Source organism: Phoca vitulina, unplaced genomic scaffold (assembly GCF_004348235.1).
Source record: "Phoca vitulina isolate PV1807 unplaced genomic scaffold, GSC_HSeal_1.0 scaffold25, whole genome shotgun sequence".
NCBI lineage: Eukaryota > Metazoa > Chordata > Mammalia > Carnivora > Phocidae > Phoca > Phoca vitulina.
This window is the reverse complement of record NW_022589728.1, coordinates 34,478,319-34,500,414: the sequence shown is the minus strand read 5'-3', so window position 1 is coordinate 34,500,414 and position 22,096 is coordinate 34,478,319. Positions and strand designations below refer to the sequence as shown.

General features: G+C 35.3%; 1 protein-coding gene across 1 annotated transcript in view; it reads left to right on the top strand.

Moving 5' to 3' along the window:
• The window catches only part of CNGB3 (cyclic nucleotide gated channel subunit beta 3), a 135,900-nt gene that overhangs the window by 11,394 nt on the left and 102,410 nt on the right, over positions 1 to 22,096 (top strand). The window contains exon 3 of the mRNA XM_032421894.1: positions 1,767 to 1,893. Within this exon, the coding sequence (XP_032277785.1) occupies positions 1,767 to 1,893 (127 nt within the window). The remainder of the gene's footprint in view (positions 1 to 1,766; positions 1,894 to 22,096) is intronic.

Sequence of the window (22,096 nt, the reverse complement as noted above, 5' to 3'; positions counted from 1 at the left end):
TTTTTTTGGTTAGATAAAGAGAAATGGGAAAATATGGTTTGACCCAAATACATAGGGAAAATAGGTCCTTCTCTCTTATTTCTACCAAAAGCCTCTTAGAGTACAAAATGACATACTAAAAGTGCAATTTTTTTACTCTGAAATCTGTTCAATACTGATAAGCTCACTAGTGTACCACATGTGCTTGTATAAAAAGGACCCTATCCTGCCCTCTCAGTAAGATTCCATATACGTGGGAACATTGCATCTGGAATATAGTCTTTAGACACAGACTCCAAGAACATGATTACAGTAATGGTCCTTTGTATCCAAAGTTAAAGTTAGGAATTCGGAGGTTTCTCATTTAAACATACTACTGTGGTTTCTATCTTCTAGCCAAAATTACTATAATTCCAAAATAAATGTAAGTAGGAGATACATAATGAAGAAACTTGTTTTTGGAAATCCAGAGGTTTAAGCTTTCATAGTCATAAACATTTTAAAACTCTAAGTAGTGAGTTCATTTTATGATTCCCTTTATTCCTGAAACATGTTCCTGAAAAGTTTTGTACATTGGAAGATTTTAGATGGATCATAGGAATTTTCATATTAAAAGACTTATATGGTAAAAACTTTTGTGAAAGTAAGTGATCACCCCATGATTTATCATTTTTGTGAATCCAGATTTTCAATACTGGATTGGCTTAAGTTTTTCCAATTATAATGTATTACAAAAAAATAAAAGTTATGATTTGAGCATTGATTCTAATTTCCTAAGCACAGTGCATCCAATTAAAAATAAATTAGAAACTGTGGACAATGAATAACCATTAAATTTTGTTCATTCTATTTCTTTGCTCCTTCTATATTTTCTTTTTACATTAAGCCATTTACTTTCATTAAAATCTTCTCTATAATCCAAATATTTACCAGTGAATTGATTATCCTTTTGGTACACTACAATTTAAACTATATTAATTAGAAATTGTATTTGTAGGGCGCCTGGGTGGCTCAGTTGGTTAAGCGACTGCCTTCAGCTCAGGTCATGATCCTGGAGTCCCGGGATCGAGTCCCGCATCGGGCTCCCTGCTCGGCAGGGAGTCTGCTTCTCCCTCTGACCCTCTCATGCTCTCTCTATCTCATTCTCTCTCTCAAATAAATAAATAAAATCTTTAAAAAAAAAAAAAATAATGAAAGCTTGTCTAAAAAAAAAAAAAGAAATTGTATTTGTAGGCTTGAAGGGAAATTTTTAATTTTTGGACTGAAAAATGAAACTAACACATATTAGTTTGCATTGTTTATTCAGAAAAGATATCATAGCTAAAGATGATCAGACCAAAAACAAAAATTTGGTTTCACTAAAAAACTAGAAAGCAAAATTCTAAAATAATGTCAATGATATCACTTCTGCCTGTTTTATTTTTCTGAATTTTATGAGGCTTCAGTTTCAGCCACAAATTATGAATAATACTTTAGCAGAACTGAAATGCCTTTTGAATGATTATTCCTTATTAATCTCAGCTTTGCTAGTTGCAAAGAGGAATATACTGTATGAACCTTTTGTTACATAATACACCAATTCTAAGTATACTTTTTATCAGCCTGAAGGTATCTACAAGTTAACTTCTCCTGCATAAGGTCCTACTTTGTTTAGCAGGAATCCTAAGAGAGGCATTCTTAAGATTATTTTGGAGAAACAAGCAGGATCTCTGTAATTTGTGCTGTCCAATATGGCTTATCAAGAGTGGCATATATTCTTCTGTCTGTATGTTTTTTCCTTTCCATAGATAAAATCTCCGAGAAAAATTCGCTCAAAGATCTGACCACAAACCCTGACCATCAAAATCCAACAGAATCAAAGGGAACAATGCCGGAGCAGAAAGAAATGGAAACTGGGAAAGAAGTCCTAGTCAGGTGAGAATTCAGTAAAACACATAATACATGTTAGATATATTGCTCAGCCTGCACTGAAGAAATCAAATGCCTATTCCCTGCTTTAGCTGAACAAAGGTCAGGACAACAGTAGTCACATAACAGAGGAACTGGCTGGAAGTTAGAGATTGTTTCTGTCCAGTTCACTATCCCTTACTAGCTAGTCCTGGCCACTAATCAGGATCTCTAGGCAGCCATTTGGCTATAGGCCAAATCACACCAGCAAAAACATGGCAGTCACACGTCTGAGTCATTAATATCATCATGGAAACCACCTACATATTTACTAGGCATGAATTTTAAAAAGAAGGAATTGAAGAGAATATATGATTCTTCTCCGAGTTCACAAAGAAACAGTCATTCCAATTCTGTAAGCATTTTATTGTTTAATTATTATTTCCTTTCATCTGCTAAAGAAAGTGTGGCATGGTAACCAAGAATAATTACAGAAACAGGTAATCTTTATGCCACTGAAGGAATACAGCTTTATAAACACTTCCCACAAAATTATTGGAAATATCACAGAAGAGATGACAATTTCAATGTGAATCAGTGAATCCACAATAAAACACAACTAGGAGACTCTTCATTTTGCCACTTCTTGGCATGCTATTATGTGCCTGCTGATCCAATTTGAATTGCTTAATTATAGTTAATATAATTGCAATAGGCTTATGAAACAATAAAAGCATACTCTTATTTAACAGGCAAGAAGAGTTGTCATTTAAAAAGAAATTAGAAGTATCTATTTCTCCCCCCAATTCCCCTCCCCACTTCTTTCTCAGCAGCTCCTCCACTGTGTTGAACTGTGTGCTGCCAATAAGAGTTAGAGTGATAATCTAAGACCCAGTGTATTGCAGACTGAACAATAGGCATCAGAAAGTGCATTTTCAATAAATACAAATTTGACTATATATGAAATTAAACACGAGCTCACTCTACCACATGCATACACATAAAAAGTTGTTTGACAAAAATTAAACCTGGGCGCCTGGGTGGCTCAGTTGGTTAAGCGACTGCCTTCGGCTCAGGTCATGATCCTGGAGTCCCTGGATCGAGTCCCGCATCGGGCTCCCTGCTCGGCAGGGAGTCTGCTTCTCCCTCTGACCCTCCCCCCTCTCATGTGCTCTCTCTCATTCTCTCTCTCTCAAATAAATAAATAAAATCTTTAAAAAAAAAAAAAATTGAACCTGACATACTATTTAGGCAGAGAGATGTTTAAACTCTGGGATAAAGACTAAAATCTTACAAGTGAGCTAAGTAATTATTTATATTATTTGTGTAACTGTTGGTGTTTATAGAATGATTTGCAGTTCTTTTAGTGGGTCATTATTATCTTCACTCTACAGATAAGCAGCCAAGGCACAAGGAGGTTAATTAGTTTGCCTATAGTAATAGGGTCAGTTCAGCCAAGATTGGACTGCACAAGACTTAAATTCCTCGTGGAACCTTTTCCTCCCTCTCATCAATAAACTTACTTTAATCAACAGCTTAACCTTCTGAACCAATCTCTCTTTCTACCATTCATTTTAGTATACTTAATTTTTTGTAATAACCAATGGTGATAGGTATGTTTTCAAAGAACTGAAGTGGAAGCCATAGCTAACATTTTAGGAATATATTCCTCTTAACCCAAATCCATTTCCAGTATTGTACTCTTCTGAAATATGAAAATGGAAAACTTTCAATTACCCAGAAAGTGGGTCAATCAGCATATCTCAAAAACACAAAACTCCTTAACATGACTTCTAAGACCATGCCTGGTCTGTCTCATCCCCTACCTTCCTATCCCTCTACTCTGGTCACACTGGCCCTATTTCAGTCTCTTGTACCTGTGAAGTGATTTTTCTCTGGAATAATTTATTATTCTTTCTGCAATATAGGCAGCAAAATGGCTTGAGAATTATTGACAAACTGAGTAAATCCAAATTAGCTTGAAACTCTTACTTTATTGTTACATGGCTGGTCACACTCTTCCTCAGGAATGAGTGAAAACCAGCTGCATCGAAGGAGCAACTTTAAAGGGTCACTAGAAGTTCCAGTGTCACTTTTGACTAATATTATGGGAATCCTAATGTCTTAATACCATGTACAACTTACCAAACCCTTCTTATTTTGATTTCATAGGCATTAATAGTACCACATCTAGAATCCTCGACAGCAGGGTTTTTATACATCACCAGAAAATATCAATTATAAAATAACTTCCAATTGACAGTGTTATTTCACAGTACTCTCAATGAGTAAAGACCATTTTGGTATTTGCAGTTATTAAAAATCAACAACTTTAACCTTGAGCAAGCCAGGTTTTAAAAAGTTTTTTTTTTTCTAGAAAAACTTTAAGGATTTGATTGATTGCAGGCAATAGATGCTTGCCAGTGGCTACTTCTCACCTCAATTTTTTGAATTTGCAAGAAGTTAGATTATTAATAAATAAAATTTTAAAGTAGATTTCTTGCTCTGAGTGCATTTACATTATCTTCTGCCTTAAGTCCTGTATTGAATAGGGATTATGTGTCTAAGCTTATCAGTAAGTATTGAGGAGAATGCATGTTGTGGATTTTGCTGTCTCTGTGTGTGAAATACAGTTTGATATTATTGATGACACCTTTAATTTCTGTCACATTCAGAAGATGGGCAGAGGTGGATACGAAAAGAACTAATAGTATATATATATATAGTACTCTATATACTATAGTATATATAGTAAATCTGTAAATATATAACAGATTTATTGTAAAGAATTGGATCACACGATTATGGAGGCTGAGAAGTCCCAATATCTATAGTCAGCAAAGCTAGAGGCCCAGGAAAGGCAATGGTGTAGTTCTAGTCTGAATATGAAGGCCTAAGAACCAGAACTGTCCATGTAGTTCCAGTCCAAAGGCTGGCAGACTTAAGACCCAGAAAGAACCAATGTTTCAGTTTGAACCTGAGGGCAAGAAGAGGTCATGTCCCAGCCTGCAAACTGGAAGAGATTTCTAAACATAACCCAACTGTACTGGCAAGCTGATCATGGACTTCCAGTCCCCAGATCTGTAAGAAATAAATTTCTGTTGTTTACATACCACCCAATCCCTAATACTTTGTTACAGCAGCCTGAACTAAGACATCACCAACCCAACCCAAAACTCTTCAACATAGAGCCTTTGTAATGTTCCCTTGTAATAAGGGTCTCAGATATTGTTTTGTAAGGATAAAAGAGTATAGATATATGTTTAAGCCAAATTCAGATATTATGTCTATTTAGCTATTTATATAAACACAAAAAGGTGAATAAAGTTTGTATTATTATTATAAAGATGTAAATTCATAAAATAAAAATCACTTTTGTGATTTTTTTCATCCAGCCTTCAATAAGATCCTAAATAAAGCCTAAAACTAATTTTCTAGCCACAGGAATAATATTTATCTCAAATACAAGTCAGCCCAGGAGGAGATATTTTTCAAGATATCCAAGTATTACATGTCCACAGTTCTGACTGGAATCCATTTGTATTAAACTAGCTTTCTTTCTTTATCCTTTCTTTTTATATCCTTTCACAACATTTTCTAAATTGTCTATCCAGGGAAAGGAAATTCTTTGCAAATCTTCCCTGAAAAAAGCAACCAATTCATTATCTTGTCAGATGAATCATTTAGCTTCTGAAAGACATGGTGTTCACCCCTGGAAGGTCCCATTGATGCTATTTGTCCATTACCAAGAAAAATGGCCTATTTCTGGCATTCCATCTCAGCACATTCTTATTTTTTAATATAAAAAAGTATATTTTGATGGACACTAATGAATAGCAAGCAAAAGAAGATGTGTTTTGCCTGGAAACATCAAATAGCTATGTCTGGAAAAGGAGACAGAGTTGAATGGCTGATAGGTTAAGTAGTTAAATGATGAACAAGCAAGTGAGTGAAACGTTCAGTGCCCGTGACTGGGGTGCACTGCAAGACTGACTTTTACAGTATAGTATATGACTTTTCATCACCATTGCTACCCATAATGCTAAGAAGGAAGGTTATTTCTATGAATAGTCTTCTTTGTTCATAATAGCAATCAGTCTCTATTTGGGTGGTTTTAAAATAGGCAATCATTTCACAGCAGGAACAATGAGGACAGAATAGAATTCAGAATCTTATCAGCACTCATAAACACTGCCATTTATTGCCTTGTAGCTAGAAAAAGCAAGAATCACTTCAGTAAAGATGCTTAAAAATCCATATGTGATTTTATAGTTGAAATAGAAAAGGAATATCAGCTATTGAGTTTACCAAAATAAAATACAATTTTATACTTGAATAATTTAGAAGTTGTAAAAAAAGGAAATCAGTTACTATTTACCAATTTTATATAATGCATAATAAAAATTATGCACTATTACCTTTAGCCCTAAATTAAAATTTTCCTCTGTGGTAAGCAATACCTTTATAATTAGGTATTGCAAACACTTTTAACAACAGATTGGCATCTGTTTTTAATAATGGCATCATTTTTAATAATGATTGCTACTGCTATTTCTAGCAAAATGGCAGACTAAACATTTATAGAAAATTCTTTGGGGAGAATATAATTAAAAATACTAGATGAAGTATAAAAACCTACATTTGAATGCATGCCTGAGCTGGTGGGAAATAATTCTATTGTTAGAAAGTTTCACGAATTGGTGTTTGCTCTGAGAATTTATTCCAAACTTTTACGGCCTAGATCTGGGTTAATATGTTTGATCAATGAGCCAAAACCTGGGACTAAACTACAAATGAGGACAGGTTGGAGACTCCTCCATAAAACTAGAATTCTAAAGGATAACTCACTGGAAGGTAAACTATCTTCGAGAGAGAAATAGTGGGAATAATACTTGTCTTTGTCCTGGCTCTGAGTGGAGAAAAAGGAAAGAAATTTGAAATGGGGATAGGAAAGGAGAAAGAAAAGAAGAGGAGAGGAGAGGAGAGAAGGGGGGCAGGGGACAAAAGGGAAGGAAAGGAAGAGAAAGAAAGGGAAGGAAAGAAAAAGAATTCTTAGCCATTAACATTATTCAAATAAATCTGGAACCAGAATTCCTATGACATCTGTATCCTAGAAAAAAAGATTGAAGCTAAAATAAACTATTTAAAATGGTTAGGTTTGAGAGCTGAGATATCTGCCAAAAACAACAACAAAATTTGGAAGGAAACAGTCTTTAAAACCATGTCTCAAAGGATCGACACAGATAAAGTTCTAATGAACATGAATTCACAATCAAAAATTATTAGATACATAAGGAAATAAATCACTGTGAACAATACAGCAGAAACAATAAACTTCAATATTAGACTCTTAATATCTGTAGATGGTAAAATGATCAAAAACAGCACATAAAATAAGTATATTGGGGCTCCTTGGTGGCTCAGTTGGTTGAGCATCCCACTCTTGGTTTCCACTCAGGTCATGATCTCATGGGTCATGAGATGGAGCCCCAAATTGGGCTCCAAGCTCAGTAGGGAGTCTGCTTCTCCCTCTCCCTCTGCCCCTCCCCCCACTCTCTCTCTCTCTAAAATAAATCATTTAAAAATAAGTATATTAAATATATTTAAAGAAATGGAAGAGAAGATTGAAAATAAGGCAAAGGAACAAGAAATTGTCAGAAAAGACAAGGCATTTTTGCAATTGAACTAAGCAGAACATCTAGAAATGAAAAATATAATCCCTAAAATTAAGAAGTCAGTGAGCCAGACAGATGATTAGACAGAGTTGAAGAGTCAGTAAAGTGGATGATAGATCTGAGGAAATCAGCCAGAATTGTACCATGGAGAGAAAAAGATGGAAAAATCTGAGAGAGAAATTAAGAAGCAGGGAGGAGAGTGTGAGAAGGCACAAAATGCATATAATCAGAATTCTAGGACATAGTAAGTCAAATGGTGGAGAATCAATATTCAAAGAGAGAATACAATTGATGAAAGATGGTAATGCTCAGATTCTGTAAACCAAATGAATACAAATCAGCATAAATAAAAGTAATTAATCCTAAATATATTCTAGTAAAATTTAAAAGTACAAAAGGCAAAAAAAATATTTAACTTAGCCAGAAAGAAAATACAGACTACCTAAAATAGAAGTAAACTAATATCTGACTTCTCAATAGTAACAATGGAAACCAGTAGACAGTAGAATGACTTTATCAAGATTCTAAAAGTAATAATCAACCTAGAATTTTTTTAATTTATTTTTAAATTTTATTTTATTATGTTGTGTTAGTCACCATACATTACATCATTAGTTTTTGATGTAGTGTTCCATGATTCATTGTTTGCATATAATGCCGGGTCTACATGACCACTCTGCCGTTGGAATGCCACTGGGAGTTACCTTCCCTGAAGCTCTCTTAGCCCAAGCAGCCGCCCTGTGATCCAAGAGATGTCTGCATTGTCCCTTAGGCTGTGGTTAGTAGAACGCGCAGATTAGCATATTTTATCTTTCCTGTAAATCCTTTCAGTTTCAGTAAGACCCCTTGTCACACATCACGTGCTTGAGAAACTGTGATAAGGATTTGTGATTCTCCTGAAGGACCACTAAAAGCTGGAGCAAAGAAGACCAAAGGGTCCTTGTCTCTGAGTGTTGACCCCCTTGCCTTCTCCTCTCTTTCACGGCAAAGTCTGGAGTCATCTTTCATACCTCGGTACAGGGATTGCTGGCCATTCCCAGTAAAGGTATACTGCAGAGAAAAGAAAAAATATCTAAGAAGGAAAGACTCAAGTTGGATTAGTCAAGGATCAGTCAGGGAAAAAAGAGTTTATTCTAAATATTTCAAGAAGAAAGAAATTAAATACAAGGAATGTGGTAGTGTAAAAATTGTTGTAAGAAATGGTGGGAGAGCACAGTTCAAAGGTGGATATTGCAACCCAGAAATCATTAAGGGCAGAAATCAGCAGCCACAGCGCCCCCCATGAACTGAAAACTGGAGACTAGCAGTAGAATATGGAGTCTGAACAAGGTTCAAGAAGCAGCTGTTGCTTCTGGGGAAGTATGCTCTAGTTTTCTGCCACATGGAAACTGAATTGTGCTTTCCTTTCAACTTCCAAATTTCCTACAAATGTCTCTCATGGTGGAATCTAAATCTGAACCCTCCTGACAAGGGATTCTCAGAAATAAGGTATTCAGGCTTTCAGCCACTCTTAGTAACATGGGAGAGTGTAAAAAGGAACAGAAATGCTATTGACTGAAAATAAACAATCCAGCACAGAGATTCAAAAAGTGAGCAAAGAGCAAGCATGTGGATAAAGAGAAAAAAAAAAATTTTACACCATAAAATAATCACAATAATGTCTAAATTGGGGGTAAAAAATTGAGATAGAATTAACTATCCCCTCTACAGTGAGGTGATTGGTATGCAAGAGAATTAAGAGTTTGACTAATTTTAGAACTTCTTAATTAAACATATATGTTAAAATGTCTTTGAAGGAACCTAAATTAGTTAAAGCAAAATATTTAACCTCCATATGCTAAATTTATGTGGTTTTAGTACCAAAGATAGTAGATGAGAGAGAGAGAAAGCACACAAGCAGTTCTGCCAATTACAAAAGGAAATTGATAATTCCATACTCCTAGAGAGAGTGATTTTAAAATACTTCTCTTTGTTTATTAATAGACCAAATATTTTAAAAGTCATCAAAGATATACTATCTTTGAACAACAGAATTAACAAATTAAATCTAAAGGACATTTGGAGAACCCTTATATCCATTCTTTAGTAACTACATTTCTTCAGTAACTGAAGAATACAGTTGCTTCAAGCTTACATAAAACATTACAAAAATTTGTGATATACTATGCCAAGGTACACTGTCAAATCTCCCAGGAGCTCTTTAAAAATACAAATGTTTGCATTCTACCCCCAGTAATTCTGACTTCATTGGTCTGGTGTGGGTCCCAGGCATTAGTATATCTGAAAACTTCCTCAGGTGATTCTATTATATATCCAGGATGGAGAAACATTTCACTAGAATATGAGGTAGGTCTCACAAATTTTAAAGATTTTATACCATATTGAGTATATTTTCTAACCACATTGCAATGAAGTTAGAAGTTAATTTTTTAAAAAAAAACTAAAATTTGGAGGAAAATCTCACATATTTAAAATTTAAAACACACTTTTAGTGACCTCTGGGTCAACAAATAAGTCATAAGTGAAATAAGAAAATACTCAGGAATGGGGTGCCTGGGTAGTACAGTGGGTCAAGCAACTGACTCTTGGTTTTGGCTCAGGTTGTGATCTCAGGGTTGTGAGATCGAGCCCTGTGATGGGCTCTGCACTCAGCCTGAGTCTGCTTAAGACTCTCTCCCAGGGTGCCTGGGTGGCTCACAAGGTGCCTGGGTGGCTCAGTCTGTTAGGCATCCGCCTTCAGCTCAGGTCATGATCACAGAGTTCCATCTACTCCCTGCTCAGTGGGGAGTCTGCCTCTCCCCCTGCTAGTGCTCTCCCTCTTGCTCTTGCTCTCTGTCTCAAATAAATAAAAAAATAAAATCTTAAAAAAAAATAATACTCTCCCTCTGTCCCTCCCCCCTCTAAAATAAATAAATAAATCTTTTTAAAAAAAAGAAAATACTCAGGAACAACAACAACAGCAACTCAGCATATCAAACTTGAATAACAACTTGTCAGGCATTTTTGTTTTGTTTTTTTGTTTGGGGCTTTTTCCTTTTTCTTTATTTTTTTTTTAACTAGAAAATTTGATTATAAAGTTCACTTGGAAGAATAAACAAAAATGGCCAGGAAGACCCTGAAAAATAATAGTAATGGAGGTGGTATTAGTCCTACCAGATATTAAAACCTATTGAAAATCTCTATAATTAAAAAAAAAGTGTGGTATTGGCACATGAATAGATAAACCAAAAGAATAGAATAAAAAATATAGACATAGATCTAATTGCATGTAAAAATGTAGTCTCTGATAAAGTCAGCATCTAAAATCAGCACAAAAATGGTAGATTTAAATAAGTGATATTAGAGTACACAGTAGCCCTATGAAAAAAACTAAAATTGGATCTGTCCCTCATGCTACACATGAGGATAAATTCTCAATAGATCAGAGATTTAAATGTAAAATAATTAAACCATACAAGTACTGGGCAAAAAAGTTACAAATTTCTCTATAATGTGGAAACATACATTAAGTCTTAAGATTAAAAATTCAGAAATAATAAAAGAAGAGCTTGATACATTTTACTACATTAAAAAAAAGACTTTGCATTTTTAAAAAAAAATCATAAGCAAAAGAAAAAAGAAAAAAATCTAAATATCCAGATACGAAAATTCTCATTGCTACTTTCTGGGGGAATTAATCATTTTATTTTGGGATTGATGGCAGGCATTTAACTTTTGTTTTGCATTAAGATACTTTAAGATTGTTAATGACTCAATCAACTTGATATCTTTGTGATATGTCACTACCATAATTTCATTTTCTTCTTTTCAAAATGTAATACCAGAAGTACAATGGACTTAATTAATAGCATAGAGTAAACCAATATATCATGTAATCCCAGGAGTAAAACAATGATCCTGATACTCAGTACGGTGCAATCTGAAGATCCATCTTTACCTCAAAAAAAAGTAATTATTAGCAGTGTATATATAATCATATATTATAAATAATATTCATATATTATGCATATATTAATCAAATACATATAAATGTATATTTGGTGGCAAATTACTTGCTAGAGATTCCATCTATGCTTTCTACTCTAAAGTCACTAATAATGCTGCCAGAAATGAGATGTGGTATACAAAGATGAAACAGGTTAGTATCAAATAGCAAGAGTAATTTCCTGGTAGGTGGTTAGACATGAGTCAGCAGACAAAAGACGAAAATTCTGTGAGTATGCATAATAGCCTTGAGAGAGGAACAAGCCTACAGACACAGTTTGTGATCCTGTTTTAAATTGTTTCACTATTTATTGTGGAGAGACAACAAATTAGTTGCCTGTTGCCATAGAAAACCAGAGCAGATAAAACTTGTGTCTACTTTCTTCCTCTTGGCATAGAAAGAACTTGGAAATTAGACAATTTTATATTGTTTTATGACACCTAAGTTATGACTTCTTAAAAATGGGTCTTCATGTTTACCTAGCAAAATGAAGGGAATCATAAGATGATTGATGCATTGATTGAAATTTTTGAAAATTTGCAAGTAGACAAATTCTGATTACTATGAAGCAAGCAAGACGCATGAATAAAGCACACTGTGGATATGGAAACAACAGAGCAAGCCTAATGATAAAAGAGACAGGAGAGAAGGGGATAGTGAGGTGAACTTGAGTACACCTAGAGTTTCTTCCTTATCGAAAAGAGCCAATCTGAGAGTTGCCATATGGAAAAGTGAGTCCAATGATGCCAGTAACATCTGTTTGTTTGTTTGTTTGTTTTTTCAGGAAAACCTCACATTCTAGAAGTCCATATCTTGAGTACTACAAAAATAAATTGAAATTCTTTTGAATTATAGGCCATAAAAACACAGTTATAGGTTATCAGTGTACCATCTCTGCCTTGAAATAGTAGTTTGGTTCTAAAAAAGTTCACTGTTAAAAAATATAAGTCCATAATAGAATTAGAGGTGTGATCTATAGTAAAAACATTCATTAATGCTGTTCCCAAGCACTTATAGAGGATAGAATCAAAATTATAAGAAGAATATTTTGTGTCTTTAAATTAACAAATTTATTGCTTTTCTTTCAAGTATTGTTTTTATTGTTAATTTTTGGATTTTGATTTATATTGTAGTCTTTTTTAGGTATTTTATGTATCTTTGACATGATTTAATAAGCAGTCTTCCATGTGACTAGCATGTTTTTGTAGCCAATCCCTTTAATGCATTTATAATAGTTCGAATATGCATCAATAGCAAGAGCTTAGAAAAGTGGTTTGATTGATTCTATTTGAAAGTTAATTGACTGATGGAGGCTGGAAGATCTGCTTAAAATAGGTAAAATGGAAGCTCCCCATTGTGAGAGAATAAATGGAAAACTCACTGTGTTTCTTAAAATCTTTATCTCCTTGGGAAGAAGAAAGTGTTGGTCTGCCTGGGACTGGCATTAGCAGGAGACAAGAACAAAATGAGGGGAAAGTAGAGACTGGGGGGAGGATACCTCCCTACCAGATGATAGCAGCAGACAAAAGAGTTGAGTCATTTGAGAAAGAAAAGAAAGAGATTTGCACCTAGTGAGGGACAATTTCAGGCATGGGAAGTGGCAAAACTGGCACACTGATTTGCAGCATATAGATTTTCAAGAATCAGCAAAAATGCCATCTATGCAGGTTAAGTTAAGAGACGCAACCTAAAGTAAGCTGGCCTGTGGGGGTCAGGATGGGGAAGCTTATCAGACTCTCCCATACTCTCTCCTTCTTTTCTGAGCAAGGAAGGGATATGAATGTTTCCCCAAGTCAGCAAACAAAGGTATGGGGTATTACTCATTTATTACAGTAAATGAGTAATTGCCAGAAGGACAGTTTTATCTCAAATGTTTAGCACAGCATCTAGCATCTAGCAGTCAAAGATAACTGCTTTGTAAATAAAACATTGTATGTTTTACTCTACTTCAAGTAGATTCCTAGAAGGGGAATCACAAAGCGAAATACATACGTTATTTTTCAATTCTGATGGAACTTTTATGAGTACAATTTTGCCTTAAATATTGTCCACATTTTAAATATAGGAATCTTTTCAAATATGTCTCTCTTTACTAGCCATGAAATGCTTGACAGTTCTTCCTTAAGTGGAGGGTAATGTTTTTATTTATTGTTATCTTCTTCTAGCATCCCATAGTGCCTGGACAGTTTGTTAGATAATATAGTAAAACATGAAACTGAGGGCTTAAGTGTCTAATAATTCTATACCAGTAAATGTTCACCCTAATTCTTCTGAGACAAGTAATAGCCTAGCAACTAGTTTGTGTGCCAGCTGTCGGCTTGGTAAGTTGTTCCTACCCAGCCTGATGATTCATTTCACTGTAGATGTTCATATGCAACTGCTCACCAGGGCCTTTATTTGGGCACCCAGCTCACAGAAACAGGGCTCTTTGAGCACAGTCAAGCACTAGTTATTGTAAGACATTGGCAGACATAGAGTAAGAACTATGTTTTGTAGGAAAAAGCAGCAAGGGGATAAGTTGACAAAACAAGAGCAATCAGAAGAGAAATTCCACATGCTTCCACCACCAAGTATAACAGGTGTCAGTGTCCGTATCTGTAGCCATTTATTCAGCCTTTGCTCTTATCACAACAGATGAGCTGAACATATTTGTATCTAAGGCCAACTCCTCCACTTTGTGCTCATCCGCTTTCCTCTACTCACTGACATCTTTCCGACAATTATTTCCTTTCTCTTCTGCAACATCTACTTTTTTTCTTTCTGTTGGATTATTTCTATAAGCATATAAACATGTTGTAGCATTCCTCATATTTAAATAATAGCAACAAAAATGCCTCCCTTACCTCCAACATGGGCAGCCAGCTATTGTCCTATTTCTCCTCCTGCCTTTACAGCAAATCTCAGTTACCCATATTCATTGTTTTCTACTTCTTCTCCTCCCATGTTCTCCTGAACCTGTAATCAGAATTTGATTCCTTCATTCCAAAAGCTTTTATCTACTTTTATGAAACTTTTTTTTTGTTTTGTCCACCTTTACCAAAGTCAACAATGCCCTTAACACTGCCAAAGCCAACGGCCAGTTGTTAGTTCTACGTTTTTTGAACCATCGGCAGCAATCCACAGTTGATCCCTCGCTCCATCCTTGAGACACTGTCTTCATTTGGCTTCCCAGATACCACTTTCTCTGACTGATGCCCTATCGCACTGGCCTCTTTTCCCCATCTCCCAGCCTCTAAACTTTGAAGAACACAAGCCCAATCTTCAGACCCCTTCTCTGCTCTACCTGTGTCCCCTTAGTATATGATTTTATCCGGTTCAATGACTTTAAGCAACAATGACACCCTGATGACTCCCAAATCTATGGTTTTAGTCCAATTTCTCTCCAGAACCCCAGTTTGAAATCCAATTGCCTACTTAATATCTCCACTTTGGTGTCTATTTAGACATGTCAAAATGTACATGTCCAAAATCAACTCTTAATTTCTTTCACCTCTTCCAAACCTGTTCCTCCTGCAGCCTTCATTATCTTAGTATAAGGCATCTTCATTCTTCCATTTGCTCACACCAAAAATTCACCTCTTCTTTCTCTCATACAGTACAGCCAATCCAGTAGCAAATTATGTTGGCTTTTCCTTTGGGATATAATCAAAATTTTATCACATCTCAGCACCTCCACTGCTGCTACCCTAGTCCATCATCTCTCAGCTAGCTGTTACAATATCCTCCTAACCATTCACCTAGCTTCTATTCTTTGTCCCTCTATGGTTTATATTCAACACAGTAACCCAAGTGATGATTTTGAAATGTAAATCATCCCTTTCTCCTCCAGATCCTCTAATGGTTTCCCATCCCATGCTGAGTAAAACCTAAAGTTTCCACAATGGCCTACAGGGCTCAACAGTATCTGCCTCCCAGGCTACCCCTGCTTCTCTGACCCTAGATCCCACCACTTTACCCTCTCTCTGTGACTCAACCACACCGGGACAATCTTTCCTCAGATATTTACATAACTTCCTCCTCACTTCTTTTAATGTTTCTGCTCAAATGTCACCTTATTGAAGGGGCCTCCCCTAACCACTATAGAAAATAGCAGTCCCTTTCACTCTCCATCTCCCTTACTCTGATTTGTCTTTCTTTGTAGCATTTACCATCACCTGACATACTCTGTATTTTTTAAGTGTGTATATTTCTATCTCTCCCTTATAGAAGGTTATAAGGTACCTGAGGTAAGGGCTTCATTATGTTTACTTCTAAGTTTATAAATAAATGCTAAATGAATGAATGGGATCTCCAAATTATATAATTTTGGAGGGAAGCTAAGGTTTTTCCCATAAATTTGTGACTTCATTCTTAAATTCATAAATTTAAAATATTATAGTTAATTTAAGTAACTGCACATCTTTTTCTATAAATATATTTGATTAAATTCCATTCTTATTTCACAGTTATTTTTATCACAAAATACCACCAAGCCTTTTCCAAAGGCTCATAGCAAATTCACAATTTAATGTGCTTTTAAGCTCTTTGGGGTCAATAACAAAATTGAACCCTCGTGCTTTAACTGATTCCACAAGTATAAGTGTATGAAGTAGAAGTTATACATTCGATTTCCTCTCTGCAGTTGTTGGTTTCAGTTGCAATCATTCTAATGACTCATGTGATAACCAGATTTGGAGAAAGCACTGTAATCAGGAGGTGATTGCACTAGGTGTTTACCTCAGAGTCTAGGACATGATTGAAGATTTGAATGAAAGGAAAACGATGATTTAAATCTGGACTTCAGTAAGCATCAGTCCACATAACAAAAGTACCAGACAGTGGGACACAGTAAGCCTTCTATTCAGGGCAAAGCTAATTGAAGAAAGGTTTTGCGTCCCCCCAAAATTAAGATACAAATGGTGACCACATAAAAGGGCTCTCAAGGCTGTTGCACTTTTACCCACTTGGAACTCAGTACAGTGCTTTTCTTGCACTAATGAGCAATGCATTTACTCACATGCTTTTAAAATTAGAATCAGAGGTATTTTTTAAAGTAATGAATGTTTTACTTAAACTGTACCAACATGTGTTTTGAAAGGAACTGGAAATGTAACATATGGTTCACGTAGACTTAAATAGGCCCTTGTTCAGACATTAATCTGAGAAGAGGGGCTGTTTGCCTAGTCGGCCTCCTTAGGCACAGTGATCTTTACTCAATCAATCTAATCTCCTTCTATCAGATATTTTATTTTCATAGGTACTAAAAAAGTACTTCACTACCTACTTTATAAAGACAATTTTAAAAACATTCACTGAAGAATATAAACTACAATATGAAAGGAACTTTGTTTCTGATTCTTAACAACTAATTTTACAAGGAAATGAAATTAAATTAACAAACTTAGACCACTGTTCGTATAGGACCTCAATAAAGAAAATTCTCAAGTTAACAATCTTCCTTATCAATGACTTGGTGAAAATGTAGCCAGATGTAACAAGTTTCTGTCTTGATTTCTACAGATCAGCATCTGGTTCTGCATCACCCACTATTCCTATTCCTTGTGTCACTATGTCCATACCATTTGATCAACTCCACGCATAGAGGCAAATACAAATTTAGCAGCCCCAGCAACTTACCTTCTCACTGCCCACCTGAGACCAAAGCCTCTGACTCCATATGTAAACGATATGTGGCTCCATCCCAGAAACTCAAGGTGTAACTCTTCTCTGAATCCTTATGTATTCACATTGGGTGTGTCCCTGATATCCATTCTTTCCTCAGTATTTGGATTTGACTGCTTTTTTTTTTTTTTTTAAAGATTTTGTTTATTTATTTGACAGAGAGAGACACAGCGAGGGAGGGAACACAAGCAGGGGGAGTGGGGGAGGGAGAAGCAGGCTTCCTGCAGAGCAGGGAGCCCGATGTGGGGCTCGATCCCAGGACCCTGGGATCATGACCTGAGCCGAAGGCAGACGCTTAACGACTGAGCCACCCAGGCGCCCCTTGACTGCTTTTTTTGTATGCGGCCGCTCTTCCGCTTGCAACCAGAGAAGGTTTTCTGCTTTTAAGGGCTTACATGATTAGATTGGGCCCCACTGGGATAATCTACCATTTTAAAATATATAACCTGCAAAGTTCTTTTTGCCATTAACATAACATATTCACAGGTTCCAAAGATAAGAGCGTGGACATCTTTGAAGGGGGGCCACCTTTTACTTTTATTCACACCTGAGGTTTATTCAATCTGAAAAATTTAAGTAGTTACTGACCCATAGTGTAATTTTGGCAGATAAATTCAGTTAAAGACTGAACAAAACTTAGACAATGAAAATAAAAACTTCCCAAGACTTGAGTTTTAATTGGCCAAAGGAAAAAGCTGCCTACTCACTGACATAAATACATATGAGAATTCTACTCAAAGTGAAATATTGGCAAAGGACTTCAGCAGATAATTAGAATTCTTAGGCAATTTGCTCCTTCCAAGATGCTTTTTGAGAGGTATGGGGAGGGGTTTATTGCCTGTGGATAGCTTTAAATGCTTGGACATGGGCTAGTTTAACTTAATTCCAAATTTAATTTTTAACTCTAATCTGTCCTTAAAGGTAGCTGCTAACATCACATTCTAGTTCCAGGGCTGCCAGTGACCCCTGAATGAAGGAGACCTACTACCTCCCTGCCATTTCTTCATACAGATGACCCCCCCCCATATTAAAAAGCATAGATGATGTTTTGAAAGTCACTGGTTCTTTGAAATTCCCAATGCATTTTTCCACTGGAGCAATATTAAAAATAACACTTAGATGCCAAGGTAGGCCTATGGAATACAATTTACTTAGAACAGAGCTGCTTGAAAAGAACTACAGAACTAATCTGTGAGAAATTGTATTCTGAGTTCCAGTTTGGAACACATCATGGCTATGGTGCCCCTGACATGGAGCTCACTATATCAGCTCCCACAGTGGATCAAATCAGCTAGAGATCAATCTGCTAGAAAGAAACCTCCAAGTCCTTGATGTGGTTTCCAAAGCCTGGGCACAAAGCCTTTCAGAGCAATGCCCACAAGGAAGTGGCAAAAGCTACAAGGCTTTGGAGATGAGGCGCTGCATGAGGCAGAATTTGTCATATAGGCAGCCTAGTCTCCAGTGATTTACATCTTTCTTTTCTTCTCAACCAGCACTTTCCACTGGCTCCATCAATGCCTTATAGCTAAGTTTTCAGCATCCCTTGCTAACAATATGGAAAAATACAGTCTAATGGATTTTTTCTCCCCTTCTGTCCCTATCATAAACACAGTCCTTTAATAATTTGCAGTAAGTTTTGACTGCTAGGAACAATAAGAAATATTATTTTTATAACTTTTTTTTTCATAGTATATTTTATACCTCTCCACTGTGGCAAATTTGAACAACTAGCATAAAAGGAAGGTAAAAATCATTCATAATCCCAACACTCAGATATATTTTTCAACTCACCCTTTGAATTAAAAAATTTGAATGAATGAATGAATGAGTTCATAGGGTAAGACCCAAAACAAGGTTTTGCTTAGTTGTATAAGCTCCCCGGCAGTATGTAATAGTCTGCTCAGCACTGGCTCCTACTGTGCAATAAGCCTGCTGAACCGAAGAATGGAGTAAGGTAAGAAAAAGAGGCACAGCCGCAATCAGTCACAACAAAACTTGAACTTGATTCAGAACTGCCTTTGAGCGATGTCAAGTTTTGTAGCCATAAACATGCACTTACACTGCCCTCTAGTGCCCGCCCACTAGATGTAATGCAGCAGTATACATTATTGGAATTTGTAAAGCTGAAAAGAGCTCAAAGGAAAACAATGACCAAGGGGTAGAAGAAATGATTAGAAAAGAAATTCAGTTGTGTAGACTCATATAATTCCTATTATGGAAAAATAAGTAATCAGAAAGCTCTTATTTTCTTCTTTTCCCAGGCTATCCCCATCCCCGTCTCTCCTTACCAATACAATACACACATTTCCCATTCTGACCATGCCTGTAAGTGGAAAGGAATGGATCCCTGTAATAAAGCTACGAATTAAGAATTATATATTATTTGTAAATATTTGGATATCTGTGACAGATTAATGAGCCTTGTTTGAAATAGGAATCTGATTAATAGAAAAAGAATAATACAGTAAAAGAAAATGAAGATGGCATCATAGATCACAAGAAAATGAAAGATTATTCAAAGAATTGTATTAGGTGGTGAGCTATTTGAAAAAAAGAAAATATGTTTGGATCCTCTCATCAGGCCAAGGAACCAAGTAGATTTCAGGCAAATGAAACTTCAAACAAAGTTAAATTTTGAAAATTAAAGTTAATCTTTATCAAATTTATGGAGAACTGTCTGAACTGGAAAAGGACAAAGAAAAATGTGGTAATTAAACTAAACAAAAATTAAAACTTTTCCCTATGTTAAATAAACCGAGAAAAATATTTGCATATATATAACATATGAAATGTTCATACAAAGAGATAAGAAAAAGAATATAACCTCAAAACCAGCAATTAACAAGTGAAAAGAGTGACTTACAAGTAAATGTGAAACCATTCCCTGCAGAGTAACCAAAACCTGCTAATTAAAATTACATGCCATTGTTCAGCCTACCAAATTAGCAGAAATGTTGTTAAATGAATTTCCAGTGTAGAAAAGAGAGGGTAAAATCGACATTCTCAAATTTTTATGACTCACCCTTAGAAAAACAATCAACATTTATCAGAATCCTTAGAGATAGCCATACCCCAAAATATTCAGTGCTACCATTTTGGGGAATTTATTTTAAGGAACTATCCTTAAATGTGTAAAAAGCTTCATGGTCAAAGATAATATTGCAAGATTACCTGTAATAATACAAAATATATAAACATCTTAAATGATAGAACAATACAGAGAAGCCTTACAAATTGCACTGCTGGTGGGTTCTATCACACTGCAGATGGGATTACAGAATCACTGATCTTCTCAACCCTCAAAGATAATAACAGGGTCTGTCTACATGGCAGACTACTGCCACTGGCCCCAAGCTTCATCTATTCACCTCAGCCTGCCTTAAAAATACTCATTTTCTAGTGTGCCATGATATGAAAAAGGATTAGAAAGCATTTTACAGTATATACATTAAATGTGGTTATTATGTAACCATTAAAATGTTTACAAGGAAATTCTAATTTTATAAAAATGTTATATTATTAATAATAAAAAGGAGAATAGAGATTTGTACATATCACCTAATCTCAAATGTCTTTCAACCTGGAAATAGAACAAAAACTTAAAGAATACACCCAAGTGTTAATAATGACTTTCTTTGAATAGTATACCTAAAACTCCCTATTGTTTTCTTTCTTCATTTTTCTATATTTTCTGAGTCCTCAATAATAACTATGTAGTCATTTCTAATAATTAAAAAATAATTTAAGGTTTTTAACTGTAAAATACATAACAAGGAGTACAAAAAAAAAAAAAAAACTGGGGAATGACCCATTTCCAACTGATTATCTACTGAATAATTTTTTTAAAAATCTACCGTGAAATGGCATGATAGTGATTGTCCAGTAAGAGAGCTATTTTAAATAATACACTATTATACTATGATCTTCTTATTTTTCCAGTCTTTTAAATTACCTCATGAAGTCAACAGAGAATATATCCTGAAAGACTGGATAAGTATCTATCTAGACACAATGTAGAGAGGATTCTTGTTTAAGTGGAATTGGATTAAAAGACTTCTGAGACATCCTTCAAATCTTACCTTCTGCACCCCAAATACATCTAGGGCTCTCTCTAGGGAGAGAGAAATCTTACCTTCTGCACCCCAAATACATCTAGGGAGAGTCCTAGATGTATTTCAGGAAATGCTTCAACATTGAAAGAAATGAAATCCCATGAATTCTATAATATTACCAATGTTGACATATTTTGCCATTTTAGACTTGAAAATTTGAAGTTCCAGTCTGTACTCTTTCCTTCTGCTTGCCAGAGACTTTTCTCTAGCCAGTGAACATCTGAATCGAAAAGAAAAGTGGGATAGATACTCTGTGCATAAATTTTGATTTAGATAATTATTAGCTCATAGCTGGTAAAATAGGAAAAAAGTTCATTTTCATAGATTATCAAAGTATAAAAAAATGAAGCATTCTTTCCAGGCTGATGAGGCAGGGATTTTAGTAGAGCCTAAGATTCAATATTTGCAATATTTTGTATATTTTAAATTACATTGAAAATGACAATTATCCAAAAGCTAATAATCCAGATTTGGAAACACTCCCTCACTTTTAGTATACCAATCCATCTACTTTGAGGCTCTACTGGTTTTGATTCATACCATAATCTCAAGGTATTGGAGGTGGGGAGAGAAAAAGAATTAGAATATAAACGATTTAATCTTGTTAATTGTAACTGAGAGATTTTTTGTAAATAGAAAATAGCATTAAAGGTATGTCCTACACTAAGAAAAATTTCCAGAATTTTTGCTACAACCACTTTTTAAATACAACTAGCTGAAAATATTTACTCATGGAAATTCCCTAGTGGTAAATTTCCATATGGTCAATTAAATGGTGCTGAGTATATAAGTGCTTG